We start from the raw sequence: 24,129 nt of genomic DNA on the forward strand, positions 1-24,129 counted from the left end.
ATAATAATAATGATGATAATGAAAAACAACAGTAATTATCATCATGTTAACATTATCCTCATGTGGAAATTATATGTAATAAAAACTCTTATACAAGCTCAAGCTAATTTATGTATGTCTATATCATCTATAGAGTTGTTGCATTGAAAGATATGATCTGTGCAAACATTTCTATACACATTTATTATAGCAAGATGTAATATACTTTATAGCCACATGAGGGTGCCATTGGCCCCAACTTTTTCTGTAGATTAGAAGCATTGCTGCAAAAAATCTGATTCAAACCTTTTACATTTTTGTTTTTTTAAATAATGGATAATAAAAACATTTTATTTCAGTTAACAAAATCTGTTTTTCATGGATGTTGAAAGTCTAGCCCCCCGTAAAAGGCCTTTTGTTTGTCATAAAAGAAAATCTGCAAAAAACAAATTGGTTAAAAACCTTCACTAACCTGGTGTCTCCAACTCTTTAGACACACTCTTAATGTAATGAATGTTCAGCTGTGCTTTTCTAATATTGTTTATAGTCCTTCTGATTGACCAAAAGTAAAATTCAGCTGGAACAGCTAAATGGCACCATAGTTTGCAGGGATGCTACAAATTGTCCAAAAAATGCTTCAACCATCTTCAAAATAGTTGAAGACTAGAATAAAACTCCAGCTCTGTGTGACGCCATCTTTGTTCCAGTGAGCTGCTGTCGTGCTCTGAAGACGGCAGCGTGAGGATGTGGGAGATCCAAGATTTACCTCTGGCTGCTGAACCAGCATCTGCAGGTGAACCCACACTCAGCCAGACACATGGTTCACGGGGTGGGGGTGTAGTATGGGGCACAAAATTGCTCAAAATTAAATAAATTAATGAATCATTAATACAAATATACTTGAATTTGTAATATAAAAACAATAAATGTTACATTTAAATTATGAATGAACTAAATGCGAGTATTATGCAATGCTATGCTTGTCTACATGAAGGTCAAAGGTCAAGTAAAGCGTGAACAGATACGTCTGAGGCTTTTACTTCTGTATTGAATGGCAGAGCGGCTTTGCTATATTTGCTGTGATAAGTTGGTAAAAAAAAATATATTTTTAAGTGAGAAAATCCACCTCAAACATTGTGCCGTCATTTCATCAAGATTATGATCCTACCTTAAAATATTATTTTGCTGTGGCAGCTGCACAGAACCCCACATACCGGCGGCTGGACATCCCCAGCAGCAGCTGCCTCAGGCCGGCCAGCCTCTCAGGGATTTTCAGCTACTGTTTATGGCAGCTGGTAGTAGATGTTAGCTTTTTTAGATATTTGGTACAAACTCTTAGCGCCATAATACTAAAATCAGAATTATTTTGGCAGTTTAAGTGTTTTAGTATAACTTCACAAGATTCTCAATAGTCCTTATTTTAGTGCAGGGGATGACCTCACCAGAGTTCCCATTAAATAATTATTTTTTTCTCACCAAATTACGCATTTAATCTTGTAATATTACAACTTAACAATGTTATCTTTTTATTCTCACATTATAATGACTTTATCTTTGTAATTCTACTGCTTTATTCTCATAATATTACAACCAGTCAAAAACAAAGTTCTCTTTAGTCTGGCCCTAATACTCCATCATAATTTCAACATTTATGTGTTCTGTATTTTATTGATTTATTTTATTTTTAAAATGTATTTTTAAAGCTTTCGTGCTCCATAGGTGTCAGGTCTAAGCACCTAAACATCATACATACATACAGGGATAAAAAGAAAGCACAGAGACAATTAATTTAGTTTTACTAGCGAGGAGAGTAGGAAGAGAGTTTACAAATCTCCAACCCACTCTGCCGGGTCTTCAGCTTTCTCCTCACTATTTATTAAAGTCGGGGGATGTCCCTAATTACACAAGCTGAGGTTTAACTAAAGGAAAGGGAAACAAAATGATCTTACTTTAAACCTCAGCACATATGTTAAAACAAAGCATGTGGTTTTTTTTACAAGAACTTGTTCCAAGAACACATGTTTAGAAGAAACATGTGATAGAGGATGTTCAGGCCTCTTTCACAACCCGTCCGTTGCATGACCTTAATCTGGAACGATCTTTAGCGAGAGTTTATAAATGATGGATCACACATTATACATCATAATAGTTCATTAGTACACAACCCATGAAACACAAGCGGAGTATAAATAAAATATTTCTAACAATAGGTGAGGAGTTTGTCAGGTTGTCCTCTTAAGCTGTTGTCAACATGAACCTGTTAACTGGATCTGATGTAGGAGCATCAAGGGAATTTAGGGAATCGGTACAAATGCAGATGATAATTCCTAATAAAGCTGTAATAAATAAGCAAAATGTTCTTAAAAGCTGTGTTTTCACAGGGTTCTTTGGGATGTGGTCTTTTGGACGGTCAAGCAAACAACCCGGGCCTCAGGCGAAGAAGGTCCTGGAAATTCCCAACCTGAAGACACTGGAGCTGATCGGAGATCTGATCGGACACTCTGGAGCGATCCAGGTATGAATGAAAAGACGTTCAGATAAAATAGATGTTCTGTATCTTTATATGTCTGGACTTTTACTTTCAGATGTTCCTGAGCTTTAAGGAGAAAGGCTTGGTGACGTGCTCTACGGACCACCTGCTGATTCTGTGGAAGGACGGGGAGAGACAGTCCCGTCTGCGCAGCCAGGCGCTCTTCCAGAAACTGGAGGAGAACGGAGGCCTTTGATGTTTCACCCGCTGCCTGTACTCAGGAGGGCGTAAAGAGTATTGTTACTGAGATATCAGAAGACTCAACTAATTATTTTCTATGTTTGGTAAAATGAACAAACAGGTTTAGTTTCACCTTTTCTATCAGTGTTTGATATCTTTGAAACTGGTCCTAAAAAATGTCCTTACTGTGATTTCCTGAAATTTCACATTTTCTTTTCTACTTAAGCCCAGTATTATGTGACAAAACTCCTACCAATTAAATTCATGATACGTTTTTTTTTATTTTTTAAGGCTTACACTGGTGCAGGCCGTACGGGCTGCAGCTAGAAATCTCTCCACCCAGTTCATTTGTCGTTAAAGTGTTTTGGGAGGAATCACAGACAGACGCCACAATCCTCCTAAATTGTTCTAATTTAATAAATGCAACCATTTGCCCCAAAAAGCTGCCATATCAACTGTGATGTACTGTAATTGTGATATTGCCCATCTGTTTATTTGTGAAATAAATATTTTTTTTTCAGCATGACTGGATACTGGCCTTTCCATTCAGATTTATAGGAATAAAACTTCTGATAAAATCTGATAAAAATCTCTGTCCTGTTTACCTGGACCTGCTCCAGAGCCTCTTTTCCAAACCAAAGATGTTCAAAGTCCAGACCAGGGGCGATTTTTAACCCTGTGGTTTGTACTAAAGTAGTTCAAAAAATAATAAATTCAACCCTCTGACAAGTAGGAACACCTTCATAATTTCTTAGAATGAGAACATCAGTTGAAAAGTTTGTTTTTTGTTATATTAGGCATGTTTATTTTAGAGAACGACGTGACACGAACATCAAAAGAACAAAGGGAAAGCTAGCCAGTAACTCTGAAAGGGAACGAGATGCTCGTCCTCTGCAAACTGGTCCAGGTATGTACACCGCCGGGAGCAGGTATGGTGATGAATAAAGTGCATATAACAGATTTTTAAATTTCCCTACAGCAGCAAATGTGAAAACCTTTTTATCAATTCAATTCAGTTTATTCATGTAGTGCCAATTCACAATATGTCATCTAAAGGCACTTTACAGTTCACCAGATCCTACAGTCAAATTGATTCAAACTTTTCCATCTAAGGAAAACCAGTTGATTGCACAGTAAGCATGCTTGCAGCGAAAGTGGAGTGGAAAAACTCCCTTTTAACAGGAAGAAACCTCCAGCAGAACCAGGCTCAGTGTGAGCGGCCATCTGCCGAGGCCGACTGGGGTTCAAGGAGACAGAAGCAGAGATATAAAAAGCAGCTGTAAAAGGCGGCTCCACCCAGGAAACACACAGCCAGGCAGACGAGCTCCGACCCAACTCCCATGTCAGAGGATGAAGAGAGCACATCCAGCCAATCACAGTCAGAGAAACAGGACTACACTGGAATTGTGTTATTGTGTTTCTTATATTTCTCTAATTAAATTTAATTCATTATGTATATTTATTTTCTTGTATATATTACCATTCCCTCAATTGGAGTTGAAATGATTTTAGGATTTTTGTTTAATGAGGACAGTAAATCATTCCTCATTCTAAACACAAACAGTCGTAGTTCCTCATTCCTCATCTTCCTCACAAGAGGGAGACTACAAACTTTTCATCGTAGAAAATTGTTTTATTCAAAATGTGTTTATTGAAACCTTTATTGTGAAAAATATTAGAAAGAAATTTCCATAAATTAAATTTATTATATTACTTCATTGTGGATATATTTACTATTGGGGGAAAAAAATCAAGAAACTAATTCTTTAGATACTTCAATGATGACAAATGATTCCTCATTCTTACTCATCACAAACAATTGTAGTTCCCTTTTTTGAACACAAGAGGGAGACTGAACTGTTCTTGGTAGAATTGTTTCATGTAAAACGTATATTAAAGTGAAATATCTTTTCACTTTATTTCATTATTTATTTCCTATTGCTATAAAATATTTAAATGTACACCGCAAATATGTAGAATGGTGGATAGGCCTTATGGTAGTAGTCACAAACAGCTGTGTTTCTCACTTCCACCACAAGAGGGCGACTATAAGCTGTTAGTAGTATTGCTTTATTATAAATACTTGAAACCTTTGTACTACAAAAGTATGTTTGGTATTTTTCTGTCGCCACTTTACATTTCTATCACATGTTGACTTTTTAATGTGGTCCATCAACATTTTTTGGGACTTTATTAACTAATATTTTGGTATTCTTCATAACAAATTGTAGTTGCATATTTTCACCACAAGAGGGCGTAAAGAAACTGTTTTTGGTAGAATTTGTTCCTATGAAATGAATAAATTGAAGCCTTTGTATTACAAAGGCTTTATATGTTTATATACTTGAGATATATTTAAACACGCATAGAACTGAGTTTTTTTTTTTATATTTTTCTATATAAAAAAATTTGAACATTTTACTGTCCTCTTACTAAATGTAGTTTATCATGAGCAATTACTTTCTTGTATGTTATGTTATTATTCATACAATTGGAGTTGAGATTCTACCTCCTAAGACTAACTAACTAACTAAAACGTGGCTCATCAAATCACTTTTAAAAGTTGGCAATTCTTTTTTATATTGGTCTTTAGTGTCACAACCATAGGATTCACATTTTAACTACGTTTGTTTTAAAAATGCAAATACTGAAAAAAGGTCCATATATTAGATGTATTATATTATTCTATTAGATTTAGATTTAATACAGATATATTTGCTATATTTACTATGAATACATTTGAAACAAAAATCATGACAATAAATTATGACTCATTCTTATTAATCACAAATAGTCGTAGTTTCTCACTTCGACCACCAGAGGGAGACTCTGAACCGTTCTTGATATTTTTGTTTTCTTTAAAATCAGTTAGTTGAAGCCTTTATAATGGAAAAGACTGAAAGAAAATAGCCATAAATTACATTTATTATACTAAAGGATTATTTTCATATTTTTGGTAGATATATTTGCTGTAGGTGTATTTTCTTAAAAAAAAATTTAAAAGACAAATTCATAAGATACTTTAATGATAACCTCATTCTTACTAATCACAAACAGTTGTAGTTCCTTATGTGACCACAAGAGGGAGACTACGAACTGTTCCTGGTAGAATTGTTTCATTTAAAATTGGGTATTTGAAGCCTTTATGGTGAGAAATATATATTTTTTCATTTCCTATTCTTGTGAACTATTTAAATGTACGCCGCAAATATGTATGTAGAGAGGTTGGGCAGTCTTACTGTAGTAGTAACAAACAGCTGTGTTTATCAATTCCACCTCAAGAGGGCGACTACAAACTGTTCTTGGTAGTATTAGTTTATAATAAATTGCATGAACCCTTTGTACTAAAAAACTATGTTTGTTATTTTCCTTGGCTGTAAAACATTTACATTTCAATCACATGTTGTATTTTTAATGTAGTGCATCAGAATTTCTGGGACTCTTTATTAAAGGGGAACACTGTTTTTTTTACATTGGCCCTTGATTTTACATTATTACATCATGTTCTACTCACCCATATGAGTTTTGTGTCATTTGGAGCTGTTCTGAAGATATTCTGTTAGTCTATATCCAAGTAACGTCTTCCTATGAGCAACGACTTGAAGGCACAAACTGAACTGTTCATAATTGATCATTTATGATAAACCAGCATTCATAACATGTAGGCGAATCACTGTCCCCCAGACATCTGCGGTTATATTTTTTATATTTATACTTTTTAAAAACAAAGCGGCACGTGTTTGACGTTACTATGTTAGACTGTTATACTCCCTTTGAGTCAAATGTTGATGCCAGTAACATAGCGACAACCTAGTTAAATAATACTTTAATTATTTCACACAATGTTTTTCTGTTTTACAGAAAACATCGAAAAACAAGACATAACATGGGAAAAGGAAATAATACACAAACTTTTCAACATAAACAAACATGGCCGACTTTTGGAAGCTGCAGCGTAAAGCTTTCACAACTATTCTGCATGAGGAGGCAGTAAAATCTTTATAAACACACAGTACAGTTGTAATGGGCAATAATAATAATAATACTTTTCTAAAAAATAGATTTTTCTTAAATCTACATATATATATATTCTTCTTTGATGATGGTTTCCTTTATATGCAGTGCAAAACTCAGGAATGGCTTCTTTATGGTCAGTAATGCTGTGGATGAATGCAAAGCTCATTGTGCCTCATTAGACACAAAGCGAGGCTGAAAGACACTAAATCACATTCAAATTGCTGATCCATAATGGAAAAGGCATGGTTGTCTTAGGTGAGAATATTAAATAGTTAAAATATCGCTTTCTCTAAAAAATCTACTTAGATACTAGCAGAAATGATGATTGGATGATGATTGCAGCCATGAAATAAACAAAGCTGGACCAGAGTAATGAGACACTGTATATTTTGACATGATGAACAAAAGAGAAACAAGCAGTGAAACATGCTAAAAGCAAAGCAAGGCAAAGGACAGCTGGTGTTTTGGCTGAGTATTTACAGGAACAGCAGGTGGCATAAGGTAGCTTTACAGTATAACAGAAGCGAATTACCCTCCAGAAATGACAGGATTAAGGCGTTCTCTTCAAACCGCGATCATCCATAATGTGATAGCAAATACAGTGAACGTGGATCAGAGAGGGTTTCTCTTTTCTGAAAGTGATTCACAACCAAAAACAAAAGCCCAAAAAAGATGTTGCCTCAGTTCATTACAGGGTGGGACAAACTGTCAGGATAACTATGAAGCAACATTGCAAAAGTATGCGTTTCCTAAAACACGCTTTCTACATTTATGGCTTTTCTTGTGATTTTCTTTGTACAGAAAGCAGGAGCTGGTACAAAAAAATAAAATAAAAATACTGCAGTGTTTGTGAAGATATGCGAGATATAAGGCACCTATGAGGAGAATCTCTGTGCCTTTGGTTAATACTGCAGTGTGTAACCTACAGGAGCCGATAACAGCTCCTAAAGGATATAAAATGACTTGATTACTTGAGAACACAAATATAATCACCACCATAAGATCTCCAAGTGGCTTTAGTGGCTTCCACTGCCTCTTTTTTTTTCTTTTACAAGAGAGAGGTCAGAAAACATATGCCTTTTAAAAAGAAACAAGCAAAAATGAATAATTTTTCCATCCCAATCATAGACACAATTTAAGGTTTTATGTGCAAGTCTCCAGTCTTCCTTATGTCCACTAGGGGGCATACATACCCAAATACTTTTTTTGTGTCTTTTTATGTTAGACTTATGGAAACAACTCGTTTCCATTGTGTTTAATGTATTTCTTCAGGTAAAATACCACAAAAGCAGGAAACTGGGGATAACAAGGGTCGTCTAATATCTTTTAGGCCTGTATTATTAATGGGTCATAATTACTGCATCTGGGATTTGCAAACAAAAACTATGGGACAGAGTGAGCCTCATGTTTATACCCTTTGAGCAAATGTGTGAAATAAATGCACCCTTTACAGCAGCAGCAAGAACTCACGTGCTAAATTTGAGAGAAATCCAAAATTGTCTTTACAAAATCAATAAATTCAAAGTTTTTCGTCACCCCCAAGTATTTACAGTAATTATAAATGAAACTGTTTGGGATTTAATAAAAGAAAAAGAGACACATTAAGCTCACCGTTAAGTACAGTAGAGGGTCTGTAAAAACTGTGGGTTTTTCTTTAACCTCCAAAGGCCCTGGGAGATTTATGAAAGTGCAAAACGTCATAAAATCTTTTAGAAACCAGAACATTAAAAAGAAAAAACTTCTATTATACAGGAGGCATGTTATCATTTACTATTTATATCATAAGCCTCAGTGATCTGTTTCCTGTGTCTGCCCTCTAACTGTTTTCACAATTTAAATCTTTTGGACAAAATAGAACAAATTATTTTTTTAATGACACATGTGAATAGCATTTATTTTAGCAACAGATTTTAAACTTTGTTTATTGTACTCTATATAGGGCAGGATTTAGATTTAAAGGGAATAAATAGGTTCACCTAGTTAAAAACAATAAATGATTGACCTTTGCAATGGATTTCATGTTTGAAGTAGAAATCCAGCTGTTATAGTCTTGCAAAGAGGTTTAATATTTTATTTTTGCTTGATGTCAAATTTTTCATGTGAGCCCACTGAGGATCATTTGTGGCCATATCAGATTTTTTTTTAATCTACCTCAGCCTTGTGATACGATTCAAAGGGTTCTGTTCTGTTGGAAATAGGGGGATGTTTAAAGTATTGTCAGCAAGAGAGTCAATTGCTCTGGCACTAGTGGTTTGTTTACATCATTTCATTTCTTAATAAGGGATCCCCCCCCCTCAATGGCTCAGCTGGAGATTTTTGCTTTGTGAGTTTGCTGCTTAAAAACGCAAAACATTTATTTTAAAGCTTTTTATTTTTAAACTTTTATCAGAGCTACTAAAATAGCAGTGCTATATACTTTGGGCCACTGTATGACAAAAAAATAAAAATCTGATGTCAGCATAGCTCCAAATGAAACCATGGACATGTACTGTGCAGATGCTTACATAGTGTTTCTACAGTTAGTGTCGCAAAGCTAAAAATGAGAGTGCATTCTGCTTGTTCAGGCTTAACAAGGATCTCCATCTTCCTCACCATGGTGCGCTACTGATGGGTGGGCTTAAAGAGGCTATAGCTGCAGATTATGCGGTGACATGTTTAAGACTCCTTTTTAGCTACACGACCTTAAAATCCCCAGAACATACAGTCCAGCCCTTCGTTGTCAAGTTTATCTGTTGGGCTGACCTTCTGCTGAAGGCTGGAACTACACCCTGAGCTCTGCGGTCCCAAGAGATCTGCTCTTGAAACATTTCCAACATGCTTTTCCTGCTCAGGGCTACGAGGGGCAGAGGTTGCTTACAGTTTGGTCCCACACACAAATGTTTTCTCTGTTTTACAGCTTTAGGATGAATAATTCCAGCTGAGCACCTTCAAAAGTTAAGATAGGAAGTTTGGTCTACTAAGAAGCACAATCGATAGCGCCTCTCGCTGTCATCGTTGATGTTTCATTTGTGACAACAACCAGATATAAAATGACACAGTTTAAAAAAAAAAAGTTTATAAAAGCAAACAGCAAAATGGAGCTTGAAATCCAAATGTCTTGATTTGCTAAAGTGCAGGTTTCTGGCATGTTGCGCTGTATGGTGCAGATTGTCAGGTGAACCATGAGGTCCATGCAGTTCCAAAGAGTTGCCATAAAGTGGCAGCAGACACTCATCCAGGCTGCCAGATGAAAACCAGCTGAGACAACAACAGAGCTGCAGTGCTCGGCTGTCGATTATCTTGTGCATCAGAGGCGTTATTTGGCCCTTTTTGTTGCCGTACGCTGCTCTGGCATAGAGCTTTGGTATATCACAGCTGAACTAATTGTTTTAGTGCAGAGCTGCATCTGGAGTCCAACCCTGCTCAAGGTGCCAGAGGGCGTCAGAAGAGGAGGTCAAGAGGGCGGCGGAGGACGCAGGCTTTTGCACTTCATCTCGTCCAGGTTCTTCCAGTACTTGTAGTTCTCAGATAAGTGCTCCATCAGGTTAGGAAGGCTGGCAAAAGCTGCAACACACAAAACAGGAAGTGAAGCTTTCGTCAATCACCTAAAGGAAGATATGCAGCTTGTGAGTCAGGATACTATTTTCAGACAATGTTGATAGAATTTATTACAAATAAATTAGCATACTAAGTTATTCTCATGCCACACAATGTTGATGCTCTATCTACACTGATGAAGATCAGTGTAGACAGCTCTGCATGCTGAAAGCTCTAAGTAGCCCCAGCTGAAAGATGCATTACCTATTTTATGAGGAATTTGAATAATAACAGTTTGTCTACTTGTGGAAAATCATAGAGGAGTGAAAGTTTTTTTTATTTATTAAACAGGCGATTGATTCTAAAATCAAAAAAGAAATATAACATTGTTTAGTACACCTGACAGGATACTTTTAATATATATATAAGGTAAGAAAAAGCTTTTACAGCTTTAGAATACGTCTACTGTGGGGGAAAACATCCATATTTAGGGTTAAACGTACAACCTAACAATAAAACTGAAATAAATCATTGTAAGTTCTACGTTTTTTTTTCCCATAACCAAATGTTTCAGTCCATTGAACACATTTAAAATGTGAAAATCACAACTCTGGCAAATAAAAAATTTACAATTTTTACATAATTCAAATAACATTTTTAAAAGAAGAATTAATTAACATGGCACTGTGTAAGAAAAACAAATAAAAACAAAAAAAGCCTAAAAATTGTGATGCCATGCTGAGCAGCTATCAGCGTTTGTAATGGCTGGCTATGGGACTTTTACATCTCTTTTTTGACCAACTTCTCTTTCCAGTATGGCTTGCTTTTAGTGTTAATATGCAGTTTCCAGAGATAAATGAGCTGTTTAGGGTCATGTTATAGCATCTTAGTCAGGTAGAAGTCTGCACTTTAGATAGACCAATCCAAAACCTTGATTTTTGTTTTCAGATAGCTGCTGTTCTGATCTGAAGCGAGTGAAGCTGGCAGTGCTTTAGATGTTCTTAGCCTCTTCATGACCTCCTAGATGAGTTTACATGTGCTCTTGGGTTAAATTAATAAAACTATCTCCTCTTGGAAAGTTGGAAAGAAACAGGTTAACATTGCATCGGCAGAATTGAGGAACGGAAATTTCACTTTTTAGTCCTGCAGCAGGGACATTTGTCCTCTGGGTTTAACCCACCCAGTGTGTTGCCATATTACACTGCAAAATGATCTAGAAATAAGTGAAAATGTCTTAAATTAAGTGAATTTACTCTTAATTTAAAGCAGGAAAATAAAATCGTTTGCCAATGGAATGAGTATTTTTACTCTTAGAATAAGTTAATTAGATAATATGCATTTGAAATGAGACAATGCAGTTCTTTTTTGTTATTTTAAGTGTAAATTGTCTCGTTTCATTGGCAAAATGTCTCACTTACCCCCTCAATTCAAGAAAAAATGCACTTATTTTAAGAAAACATGACTTAATTAGATTTACAATTTTTGCAGTGTAAACAATGCACAGGGACCAATCTGGAGTAATGATGCACTCTCTCGCTCTATTTTACATAAAAAAAAGAGAACAAACATTTGTGGAGATTAACCCCTCTGTATTTATTCAGTTTTCATATTAAGCTGACAGCTTTGCAGAAGTGATCACAGCTTGCATGTAGTGTGTGTCTCCCAGAAAACTCCTGGATTAGCTTTTCTGATTGCTTGGTGCTCTCTATCAAGCTGCAAAAGTGCAGCCCTGAAGCTAGGATGCTAAGACACTCCGATGCTCTGAGACCCCGACACTCAGATGCATTGCAGGACCTCTTGACTGACTAATGCCGTCCACTGCAGACTGCATGTAAATTAGATTCTCTGAGGGCCAGAACACGTTTGTTCTGAACACACCAGGGGTCTTGTTGGAAGTGGTTATAATGCAACCTCTCTAGGACGGCTCTTTAATCTCTACGCCACCAGTAGTAATTAGAATTAGAAAGTGTTCCAAAAAAGTTAAAAAACCAAACCACTGGACTTTCTTTTCCGAGATTGAAGACGTTTCGCTTCCCATCTAGGAAGCTTTCTTAATTCAAAATGTCTGGACTAGTGTTGCGTTCCAAGCTTTTATAGATTAGCCCAAAAAAGTCTTGTTATGGCTTAGAAAAAAATGCTAATTGAACCGAAAAAAAAGTCCACCCCTTAGTAAGTGGGAGTGGCTGAGGTCGTTCTTGGCCTGCAATAGCCGATACTGGCCTATGCCTCTGAAAAGGGGAGTCCTTAGGATTCATTGTTGGCCTGGCTGACCAGACGAGATGTTTTGGCCCCCTGCATAGCAATGGGGGTTGAAATGATAGCGGAAAAGAATCCGCTCTATTGCTGCGTTGTAGGTTTTTGAGAGCTGGAACCTGAGTCCACCTGGATGAGGAGCGAAACTCTTCAAATTTGGAAAACAAAGTCCACTAGTTTTTTTTTTTTTTTACTTTTTTGGAATGAATATGACCTGGATGACTGAGAATCTTTAACAGCATAAGTTAAAAGTTTGTTTTAGAAACTGTGGAAATGTGTGTTTTTCATATTAAGCTCAGGAATTAAAAGCATTTTTGCAATTTTAATGTTGCTTAAACTATGAGCTAAAACACATAAAAACAGATAATAAAATCTGTTTACTGCTGACCTGGGAAAACATCAGCCTGACTAATGACTCCGACTCTGGTCTTGAGGGAGGAAATCAGTATTTCCAGGCTTCCGGTGGAACCAGGGGAGATGTGGATAACACACAAGTGACCCAGGGCTTTTTGGGGGATTTTTCTCTCATTTAATACACAATTTATATCTAATATTAATGTATTTTATCCTATGCAAAAAAAAAGGAAAAAATATAAAATACCCTGTTCCTTTTAGCTTTGCTGCATTTTAGTTAATATCGTACTCCGCAGAGGTACAGCGTCCATTTCTGCTTTGGTTGTCCTAGAAGGAATACGCTCATTAACTCTGCCATGTTGCTCCCACATAAAAGTTCAGATGAGGTTGAGAGGTGTTCCTGCCTTTCCATCTCACACACAAACCTCTGGCTGCACAAATGTGTGCGTTCTCAGTGTTCTCGCACTCACTTGTTTACATCCTCGTTTCCGGCTCGCTAATAGCCCATGTTGTATCTGTGACCCCCGACATGAACTGACAGCGACCTCAGTGAATTGAAAAGTGTCTCGTGTTTATGTATGAATGGATTTTAGAACTAGTGTTGGTCCCGCTCCAGATTGAGCGATCATAACCTCCCATACTCCCTGATATCCCAGCTAGAACTTTCCCAACTCCCCTTTCTTTGACACTCTCTGAGTTTCTCCCAGTAGCATTGGAAGTCTTTCCGTGACATCAGAGCTGTGCTGACATTAAGCCACTTTCCTCTTGGGGCTTATATGAAGAGGGAAAATTAGTGGGAATGAGGAGATAATCCAAGGATCTTTTCCATATTTTGCTAATCTAGCTCTTTTTAGTTAAAGGCTTGGTTAAAATAATGTGCTTGGATTTAAGATAAAACACGCGCACAAATTAGCAGATCTGGATTAGAAAAGTTATTTTCCTGTTAAAGCACAATTTGTGTAACCAAAAAGTGACACAATCTATTTCCCCAGATTTCAACAGGGACTTTATTTGTAACTGGTCCATCCAAACTCAACGGGCACATAAATTTAAACAGATTTGGATTAAACAGAATTTTCAATCAACCATGACTAAACATCTTCTGATTAATTAACTGATCCATTTATCAGTTTTGGCATTATAAAACTGTTTAAAATTATTCTCATTTTACATTTATTTATATTTATACTTTTTATATTTTTTACATTTACTAACAAATATTAATACCCTTCTTAATAATTACTGGAAAGTATTTCTTGGGATCCCAATGATAAAATGCTGCTTATTATAATCATGTATTTACCAGCTTTTGCCTGTTTCCACTGGTATTTTGATGATTATTCTGGATTCCACCCTAATCTATGGCCCAAAGATTCTTGTTGGAGCACTTAATGGACCACTATGAAATTTGAATATTATTTCCTGTCAGAAGAAACATCAAACACAATTACTTATTAATAATTTTGTGTTTACCCGAAAGAAAGGGCCAAAAACAATTTTAGACAACGATCAGGGCTATTATCTGACTAACTCAGATATGAAAATAAATAAATGAGTTATTGCTATTAAATACTCTCCTTTCTACTGATTTTAATTTAGCTTGATAATAATATTAGTTCTTTTTAACATTTTTTGTTCATAACATCATTTTTATTGTGTTTATGTCCTAATCTTTGTCCTAATTTTGTAAAAATTCTCGTTTATGGTTAATAAGGTTTTTTCACAACTCTTTGGTTCAACTGCTTATGCTTAACTAACTCTTTTGCATATAAAAAATGTAGATGTTGATCTTCTGCCTGTTTTTCCCTCTCTGAAAACATTAAACCTGTATGTGTTTTGAGTCTAATTGTTCCCAAACAGCATGAACCCTGATTGTGACGTGTGAATAATAAAATCCTGTGACGTCCTGATGCATGATTTCACTTTTGAGGCACCCTCATTTTGAATAGTGTTCAAATATTGAGATCAGATTTTATCACTTTCAAATTTTTGAACATATTACAGCTTTGTTCTTTTTTAACAGACATAAAAAGTGAAAAATTACCAAATTAAAATCTTAAAAAAATTTTTTTTTGCTAATCTGCTGCACGTAACACTACAACCATACTCTAAACATTTGATCTTAACTTTGGGATGAATGTTTTATCACTGATAGCAAAGATTTTTCTGTCAGTGCTGAGAATCTCCCTCCAAATAAATGGAGAAATAAATCTCAACTTCCAACATGTTTAAATAATAAATAACCGACCAATTTGATGCATTTCGTTATTGCTTTGATTAAACAGGTTTATATGAAAGAGAACAGATTCTGTTTCTTTAATCATCTTCCAAAATATGTGCAATAACATCAGTTTTCTTTACCATCCAATACTAATAAAAAAAATAGTCTGGTAGCAGCGGAGCTGGACCTGAGCGAGATATTTAAGAAATACCAGGATTTCTGTGCAGTTATTTCGTCACTTGAATTTATCTTTTCTTATCTAGACTAAGATAATTCACTTTGTAAAGTAATGAATATTTGAAGCAAAGCAAATGGGTAAATATGAATAAAATATACAGCAGCTAGCTTAATTATCACTGTGGAGACTGAGTGTAGGATCACATCAAATTGACATCAAATGGTTTGTTTTCTCTACATCTAGTGCTTTTTCTTAGTAAGTTTAATCCTTTTTTGTACAACCAAGACAAGCTAATGTTAGCTTGTAATAAGCTAAGTTAGCATTCTCAATAGAAAGTCTTCTGTAGGTTGTTTGTTTTACTGACTGACAAGCTAACTCCTGTAACACGTTGCCTGTTTTCATTAGAATGCTTTTTACCTAGGTATTTATGTTATAGAAGCCATAAATATGTTTTGTTTTCATTTTAACCATACCCAAATGTTAAATCTTTTCCTATTGGAAGCTTTTAGGGCAAACTCCTCTCATTGGGCTAACATTTATAGTTGACTAAAGGCCAATTTATGCTTCTGACGCATAGCCTCTGCAACCGTCAAATCTGTCTCTGTGTCACAGCCCCCGTGCAGAGGTTCTGCAACCGTTGTGCGCACCTCAAAAAAATCCTGACTAAAGGGCTTGACGCAGACATTTTTGATTTATGCTCAATATCGAAGTGTGGTCTGTGCTATACGCTGTGGGTCTAGATACGGCCGAGGTGATGAGGAAGTGGGGGCGAGTTTAGTTCGCCAACTGAGGGACATAACAGCGAAAAAGTGCGGGGATCCAGGTGGAAAAAGGGTCCCGGTGTTCTCGTGCACCTCGACCTTCTAGCTCGTCGAACTTCACAAGTTGTTTTCTGCAATTTCGTTCATAAAAACAAAACAAGCCGGCCTCCTGTCTGCGGCACTGTCTGCGGTCAGTCACAATTAGGGAGAGGTGCAGTGCGGAGGGGGCGGGGATGTCTTTTTGTTCACTGCGACACCTACGCAGGGGACCTGATTTCGAAGTATAAATCAGCCTTAAGCCTCAGACGGTCGCAAAGCAGTGCAGACCTCAAGCGGAAGTGTGCAGACAAAAAGCAGCTGTGATTGGTCCTTGGTATGCCTTTCCAGCCGTCTGTTTGGTCGTCCTTCTCAATTTGTTACCGGGGCGCAAACCGAGGAACAACTACGACAAAAGGTTAATCTTACTTTTTACCAACTCTAATAGCAGAACCTGTTTCTCTTTGATGTCTAGCAACTCTAGATCCGTCTCCGCGACCGTGATATCTTGCAGACGCGCCATTGTTGTTTTGGAAGATAAACACTCCCGCCGGCGCCGCCAAAGTTCTCGTGACCATCCCGGAGTTCTTGAATAGGCTCCCCCTTCCGCTTTGGCGGGAAACTGCCAGTGCAGAAGCATAGCAGCAAAACTGGTTCGCGACCAGATGTGTGCAGTTGCAGAAATATAATCTGCCCTTAAAGTTAAAGGCAGCTGGTGGGGGAAGGGAAGTGTTTCTCTTCTCTATCTTGTTACTGAAAGGGATTTTAAACAGCAGGAAAGGTATGACAGAAAATTATAATCAGTTTGAAAAGGTTTTTAAACCCTGTTCTACCTTGTCGTCTTAAACCAGAGCAGAACCAGTTTTTATTATAGATTGAATTTTGCCAAACAAAGAAACCACTTTCTGGAAATGACATGGTTATAATAAGATTTTTATACGACTTTCAAGAATGAAACACGAAGCAAAGCACTTTAAGCACATGACAATGTGAAACAAGTCAGTGTAGCTGGAACTGAGAGAAGCGATCAGATGGTCTTCAGGGAAACAGCTGGAACAAAACCATGTTAAAAGGAGCCATGAAGCTGACTTTGTCCAGAACAAGAAGATGTTTATTTCTTGGAAAGGCATTTGGCTTGATCTCAGTCTACGAGACTGGCCAGTAAGCAGGGCTTAACCATTCATTTGGAAATATTTCAAAGAAACCACATTCCTATTAAAAAGGAAATTAAACCCCTGTAAATACAAAAAACTGAAAAAATAATTGAATAAAAATGTAAATCTTACCATCCCAGGCGTCAAACATATCTGTGATGAAGTAGTCTATGAACGAGATCTGAGACTTAGGCACGCTGCAGGTGTTCCTGTCAAACACAGGCATCACCACGGGCAGCCCCTGTCGCTTCTCCTCATCCGTCTGCAGGAAAAGACAAAGCAAGCAAGAAAATAAACAGTTTCAACACAAAACTATGTGATTGGTGACACTAAACAAATGGCCGAATCTCCCTTTACAAAAACAGTTATTGTTCATGCTTTTAAAAAGCTTTGCTAAGTTAATCCAGTTTCCTCGTTACCTGGGCGAAGTATTCCTCCGAGATTCGGCCTGCCCACTCGATGCACAGCTCAATAGGCCTGCAGGGGTTCGCCACATCTGCACACTTTATGAGCATCCTCTTTATCAGCAGACGGTTCTCTGGAGAGTTTCTAATGTTGCTCTGACCCTCGCAGTCGCTGTTCATGCTCTAATGAAAGAACAAAGATATTTTCATTAAATTTTATCATTATTTTTATTTGATCATTATGATCAAGATACAAATAATAACTTAGATTAGTCAAACATAGCTAATCATCATAGCTGAACATGGACAATTTGAGAAATAAATACAATGATCCATTAGTTTGTTTTAGTAACTGCAATGCATCTTGGGCAGATTCCCCCTTCTAGCAGTTTTTTTTTGTTTTGTTTTGTGTTTTAAACACAAAATAAAGAACCCAACGTTGGAAAAATGTGGTTTAATTGTTCAAGTCAGATGAGCAACAAAATAGCTCTTGTCATCGGCTCAAAAGATGCAGCAGTTTTTTCTGCTTTTTCATTCAATATCAAAATTGTTTTGGCAACACTTTGCTGACAAGTAGGATAGCAGAAATCCCGGAATAGACTTTTTTTTATTAACAGCATTGTTTTGCAATCAAATAAAGAGTGTCCAGCACGTGAGAGTATGAGAATAGTCAGCATCGCTGGAGTTGAGAGGAGACATCAGGTGGTCTTCAGGGAAACAGCTGGAACAAAAGCATGCGAGGAAGAGCCATGAAGCTGATTTTGTACAGAACAAGAAGATTGTTATTTCTTGGAAAGCCTGTTGGATTGATCTCAATCTATGAGTCTGGATAGTTACACGCAGGCTTCATCAATCATGTGGACAAATTCCTGATGGGGTTGAGAGGAGAAGAGAGTGGTATACAGGAAAAAAATTCTTAAAATTAAGAAATTAATCCTGAAAATGCGAATAATAAAATAAAAATGGGGTAATTAAGCTGATGATTTTGAGTGACGGCGTTAGACATTTTTGATCCACTATGTGAAGGTACTGTTTACCTGTAACTTCTCAGACTGAAGAAATCTCTTGGAGAAGAGATAACATATTTCACCCTTCAAGAGGAATTATGCAATTTATTATTTTTTGATAAAGGAAAAATCTTTTATTAAAACTGTTAATTTACAGCAAACGCAGCAATATACTTGGATTACATCTTAATATTGGATTAAGATAATATATTAATAATAATTACCAATTTTAAAAGGAGAGAGTGTAAATAATTTGGCTTTTGATTTGCAAAAAACTTGTACTAATTTCATAAATACATACCTTTCAGCTAAAGAATAATTACAATACCCATAAAATCGAAAGTGTTCCTATCATATGTTATTATTAATTCAAACTTAAGAAATAATGAAAACTAAAATTATGAAAACCTTTTTATTAACTGAAATAAAAATAACAAGTAGCAACCTTGTAAAAAAGGTTTGACAAAAATAATTAAAACTAACAACATTTTAAGGGAGAATGTGCTTAGTTGCTTAATGATTGTCTCTTAATCATAATGTATCTATATCAGGTTTAGTTTCCAGGTGCTATTTTCATTTTTTTACATTGTGTTCTTTTTTTTTCTTACCTTGGGTATGTAGATCATATTAAATAAAATACCAAAAATATATAAAAATGACACTGAAACAAAGCATTTTAGAAAATTAAATACAACTAAAATAGCTTGCAAATACTAAAAACGAAATAAAACCAAAATAGAATTGAAAAAAAGATGTCAAAAGTAAATAAAAAGAGTAGAAAATTTGAAAACTATTTAAACCTTGGATCCTATAGCTTAGAATAAGCTGTTCATAAATGCATGCAGAAAACCATAGTCTATAATTCATTAGAGGGCGGAGCTTAAAAACAGAAGGGGAGGTTGCAGGTTTTCTGCTGGACAGGTCAGTTAATTCACTGTAACAGTGAAGTTTATTTTGGCGTTAAGTGATAAACAGGACGGTGCAGTCAAGCAACTAGTCTGTGCCTTGGTAGAGCCGGCTAATTTATTTATTGCATACACTGGACGAGCTCCACTGCAGCAGTTATGTATCAGCCGCTTCACAGAAGTCATACCATATTTTCCATGTATTTCATCGTCTATTTTAGCTGATTAGTCAAGGTTAGTGGATGTTAATGTATTTCCTCTACTGAGAAAGAATAGACCAAAATAAAACCAGTGTCTAATAGTGAGTTCATCACTAGAGCTGCAAGCATTATATCATAAAAATATAATATAAGACAGAGTTATGGATTGTTTTGTACCTCACCACCTGATGGGACACTTGAACTCCTGCAGGATGTTGACATTGTTATAGTGTTTATATAGGAATGAGTAACTCTAATTTAATGCTTTTTAATGCTCTTTTAATGCTCTTAGAAATAATTTTAATGCAGCCAACAAGTAGCTATGACTTTCATATATATATATATATATAAATAGTGAGTCATAGGTCATATATATAGAGTCAAAGGATTGTTGACAGGCTGCAGCAATGTCCTGAATTCCTCGTTTTCTAGCCACTTTTGTTGAAATTTCCGTCTCAAGGTTCTTTTCCGAACATACGACTTTACGATCAACCAGAAGCAGTTCCACACACGCAGAACATATTATATCTGATATATCTGACTAAAATAAAGCAATTTAATGCCAGGATAATCACAATTAAGAAATTGTAATGCCTATTAAGACCTTAATTTAAAACATAATAATTCTCTTTCCCATATAATCTCCTCCTGTTCAGTCAGTCTTTGCTGGTTTGTTGTCATTACGTTATCCCCTTCTGGTTGTGAGTATTCTTGGTTTTGAGTATTTTTGTGGATTTATGTTTTGGATTTTTGCTTTTATTGAACGTTTGGTTAATTAAACTTCAAGAAACCTCCCCACTGTGACAGAAAATGATATCTACTAAGACTTACACTTGTGCTGGTTTCATCAATGGCTGCCATTGGCTTGTTGATGCTGTTGACGAACTTGCTGACGTGCTCAAAGTGCCTGGTCATCTCTGTGGCGAGAACCATGTCAATGATGGCCTGTCGCAGCGTTCGGAACTGATTCCTTAAATGCAGATTAAAAGGACAAAATGAGAGATAGTTCCATCTATTATATAGCTAATTGAGAAATTATTTAGCTTTCAATTTTTCCACATTTTGCTAAATTAAAACCACAAAGGTGAGCGTTTTTTTTTTCTATCACTCATACTGCATCTAGGCCATTAAGTTTAGAAATGATCTCTTTAGATGTGAACCCTTGACCCGGTCCTCCTTTTCTTCTCACCATTCATTCATAGATACACAATGTTATTCTATTGACAGCTGAAGGCTAGCATATATGTCACTTAAATAGGACCATAAAAAAAGATGATTCAAGTGTTTATTTGTATTAGCATGACGAGGACATGTTTGTTTGTTATGTGCTACCAGATAATATTTCTAGCTACACTCAGCCTCAGAAGGGCCATATTAGGTGGTGCTTTATAACATAATTGAGGGGACGGCGGGACCTTAACTGTAGAGTACATGCAAAAGTTTCATTATCCCAGTCAGTTGCATATACAGCATAATTTACCCTGGACTCCCTATTCAGGGGAACAGAACACATCGACTGTACAGCCAGGCCTACAATTCCCCCTAAAAAACCCCTTTCAGAGGCGTAGACCAGTATTGGGTATTGCAGACTAACAAAGAACCCAAAAGACTGCCCATTCCCAAAGGGAATTCAATTTCTATATTTTCTAAGCCAAAACAAAGGCTTTGTATTTGGTCCACTCTATGAAACCTCAAACTTAACACTATTTCTGACATTTTGAATTTAAAAAGCTTCTTGGATGGGAAACGAAACATCTTTAAACGTGGAAACGAAATCCATTGGATTGTTTTATAACTTTTTTGGAATGACTATGACCTGGATGACAGAGAATCTTCACCTGCACATTCTATTGTTTGTTGGTCTTTGTTGTAAAATATCTGAGCCTCACAGTTCTGAGTGAAATAAAATACATTATTATCATTTCTATGCTTTTTTTTTTAATTGTATCTTCTCATATGGTGTAAATTTACCTTGACTGTACAGTCTGTTTCCTTAGTTTTGTTTCTTTTTGAAAGCTTGAATTGCTTGTTAGTTCTTGCTGTTAATACAAATACATTTTCTCTCTGAAGGACAAGCAAGGATATTTGTATTCCAGTCTTCTCTAAATATACTGATGCTTTTTTCCTTACGCAGCTGTTCAGGGTTTGACTGTGAATTAAGGCTTATAGTCTAATAAAATCCCTCAAGATTGTTATTATTTTTTTTTATCATTGGTGCCAAATCCAGGATAACCAACCAATCACTGCAGTCGTTTCTTCTGGTTTGGAACTATTGCCTTTCTTAGAAATTACTGCAGAGAAAACCTCGGATGTCAGCACCAACTGACCTGTCAATGCTTTTAAAGATGTTACTTTTGCTGTCACGGATGGTGAGCTGGAAGGCAAGGGCCGCATGGTGGCTTTCCAGCACGGCTGTGTCGTTGTAAAGGATGGCCAGTTCGCTGCCTGCGTTACACAGGAAGGAGTTGGTCCTGCCCGGGTGGTCCACGTCGTGGACTGTGGCTGCTATCAGTGCTGCCACCTCGTCCAGCTGGTCAAGACTGTTCTGGAGAGATGGCAAAGATGAAACAGATGTCAGTGATGGACTGCAGAAATATATACATAGCTTTATAAACATGCAAAGTCTTCCTCCATCTATGAACAGATGTCGTTTCTGGTTGGGTGTTCCTTTTTCCCAGCTTTATCAGTATAGGTTATGTGAAGGGAACATTAGCTAGAGTAATGTTGCATCTTAGACGTCTTTTTGTTGTTTTTATAAAAAAAAAAAAAAAAGGAAGCATTCTATGGTAAGAAAGGAAAAACCAACCTTAAACAGACGTAAACAGCGATAGAGTTGATTCCTTCCTGCTATCATCACAACCCCCACCCCCTTACAAGGGAACAGAGCACCTCGCCTGTTTAGCCAGGCCTACAATTCCCTCTAACGACCCCCCTTTCAGAGACATAGACAGGTATTGCGTATTGCAGGCTAACAACGAACCCAAATGACCCCCCATTTCAAAGGGGCAGACACGTTCATCCAATTCAATTTGCATGTTTTCTCAGCCAAAACAAGGCTCTGTTTTTGGTCCACTCTATAAACCCTCCAACTCACACCATTTCTGACATTTTGAATTGAAAGCTTCCTGGTTGGGAAGCTAAACGTCTTCAAACTTAAGAAACAGAGTACATTGGATTGTTGCAGGAAGTATTTAATTTTCTTTAACCCTCGCATAGCCTACTGATATTTAAAACACATAAAAAAAAACATTGTTAAATATGATTTTAGGGCTAAAAACATTGTTATTTTGCATTTTGCTTTTCATGGTGTTGTGTATTAAAGCATTGAAACAATCAGATCGCTCATGATTACTTGTTAACTGAAATAGTTGACTACTTTGGTTGTCAAATTGAATCATTAACTGGAATATTCAGATTCTAAAACCATCAAAATTTTAACAGCCGACTGAGGGGGCTGCAAAAGGCTGACACATTTAACCCTGATAGCAGATAGGGGCTGAAGGCAATGGAGTAAATATTGCTAAGCAGAGACAGCAGTTGCTTAGGGGCCCCGTCACTGACACCTGGTAGGCTACCTATGCAATTGTAGACTAGGACGTCTCATTGCAGATGTAATGTTGCGAAAAATTCCTCTTAAACCCACCTGATAATGAAGCGACTCACTGGACCGGACAGTATTTATACCCCGACACATGCCAGATTTCAACATGATGGTGAGCCGTTTAAACACGACACCAATAGCAAAGCAGACAGTGGTACTTTTAATTACTATGTTAATAACTATGTATAAGTTCATTAGATAGTTGGTAAAAAATAATCTCATATAATGTTTCAAACCGCAATAAAGATCTTAAAGGGACAATGTATTTCAGTATTTTATTTTTTACACTATGACTTGGAATTATGGGTAACTCAGAGCGTGGATTAAAACAATCGTTACGTACAATGTGTTAGCGACGATGGATAAGGATTCGATAAGCACTTTGAATGTCTTTAACATGAGGTGGTGCTCTGCCTGTCACCAATGGTTCCATTCAAGATGCGCATTCACTATTTTTCTGTGTGTGATGTGTGATCATATACTACTGAGAATTGCATAAATTTATCTTCTTGGTCAATTTATGGAACTGCTGCTGTATCCTGAACCTTTATCACGTGTTGTACTTCATGGGGCCCACCCAGATAATGTTGTTTACAGGCCTATTGTTGTGTCAATACGCCATTGGCCGAAGGAGTTAATAACGAGGATTTAAGCTCTCAGACCCAAATTGTTTATCATTTATCAGGTCTTAATGCAAACGTCTGTATGTTTGTTGTGAACACGGAATGTTTTTTACAACCTATGTACTATAACTTTTTTTTAAGTCTGAATTTTATTTTTTTTATCCAGGAATGTTGATTCCTGGGTGTGTAGATTGCGCATTGGTTGGCCAG

General features: G+C 36.5%; 2 protein-coding genes across 3 annotated transcripts in view; one reads left to right on the top strand and one right to left on the bottom strand.

The window, feature by feature from the left end:
• Positions 1–3,229, top strand: part of wdr41 (WD repeat domain 41) — a gene marked incomplete at its 5' end in the record, with an annotated part of 10,693 nt that extends 7,464 nt beyond the window's left edge. The window contains 3 exons of the mRNA XM_015389045.1: positions 687–772; positions 2,361–2,494; positions 2,565–3,229. Coding sequence (XP_015244531.1) covers positions 687–772; positions 2,361–2,494; positions 2,565–2,705 — 361 coding nt within the window. The remainder of the gene's footprint in view (positions 1–686; positions 773–2,360; positions 2,495–2,564) is intronic.
• Positions 3,230–8,998: 5,769 nt separating this feature from the next.
• pde8b (phosphodiesterase 8B) overlaps positions 8,999–24,129 on the bottom strand; it is a 75,493-nt gene continuing 60,362 nt past the window's right edge. For both annotated transcript variants that reach the window (XM_015389041.1, XM_015389042.1), the window contains exons 18-22: positions 22,023–22,240; positions 20,527–20,665; positions 17,599–17,766; positions 17,312–17,441; positions 8,999–10,249 (exon numbers count right to left, since the gene is read on the bottom strand). In XM_015389041.1, the coding sequence (XP_015244527.1) occupies positions 10,140–10,249; positions 17,312–17,441; positions 17,599–17,766; positions 20,527–20,665; positions 22,023–22,240 (765 nt within the window). In that variant the 3' untranslated portion in view covers positions 8,999–10,139. The remainder of the gene's footprint in view (positions 10,250–17,311; positions 17,442–17,598; positions 17,767–20,526; positions 20,666–22,022; positions 22,241–24,129) is intronic.

Source organism: Cyprinodon variegatus, unplaced genomic scaffold (genome assembly GCF_000732505.1).
Source record: "Cyprinodon variegatus isolate N-32 unplaced genomic scaffold, C_variegatus-1.0 Scaffold446, whole genome shotgun sequence".
In the NCBI taxonomy this organism is placed as follows: Eukaryota; Metazoa; Chordata; class Actinopteri; order Cyprinodontiformes; family Cyprinodontidae; genus Cyprinodon; species Cyprinodon variegatus.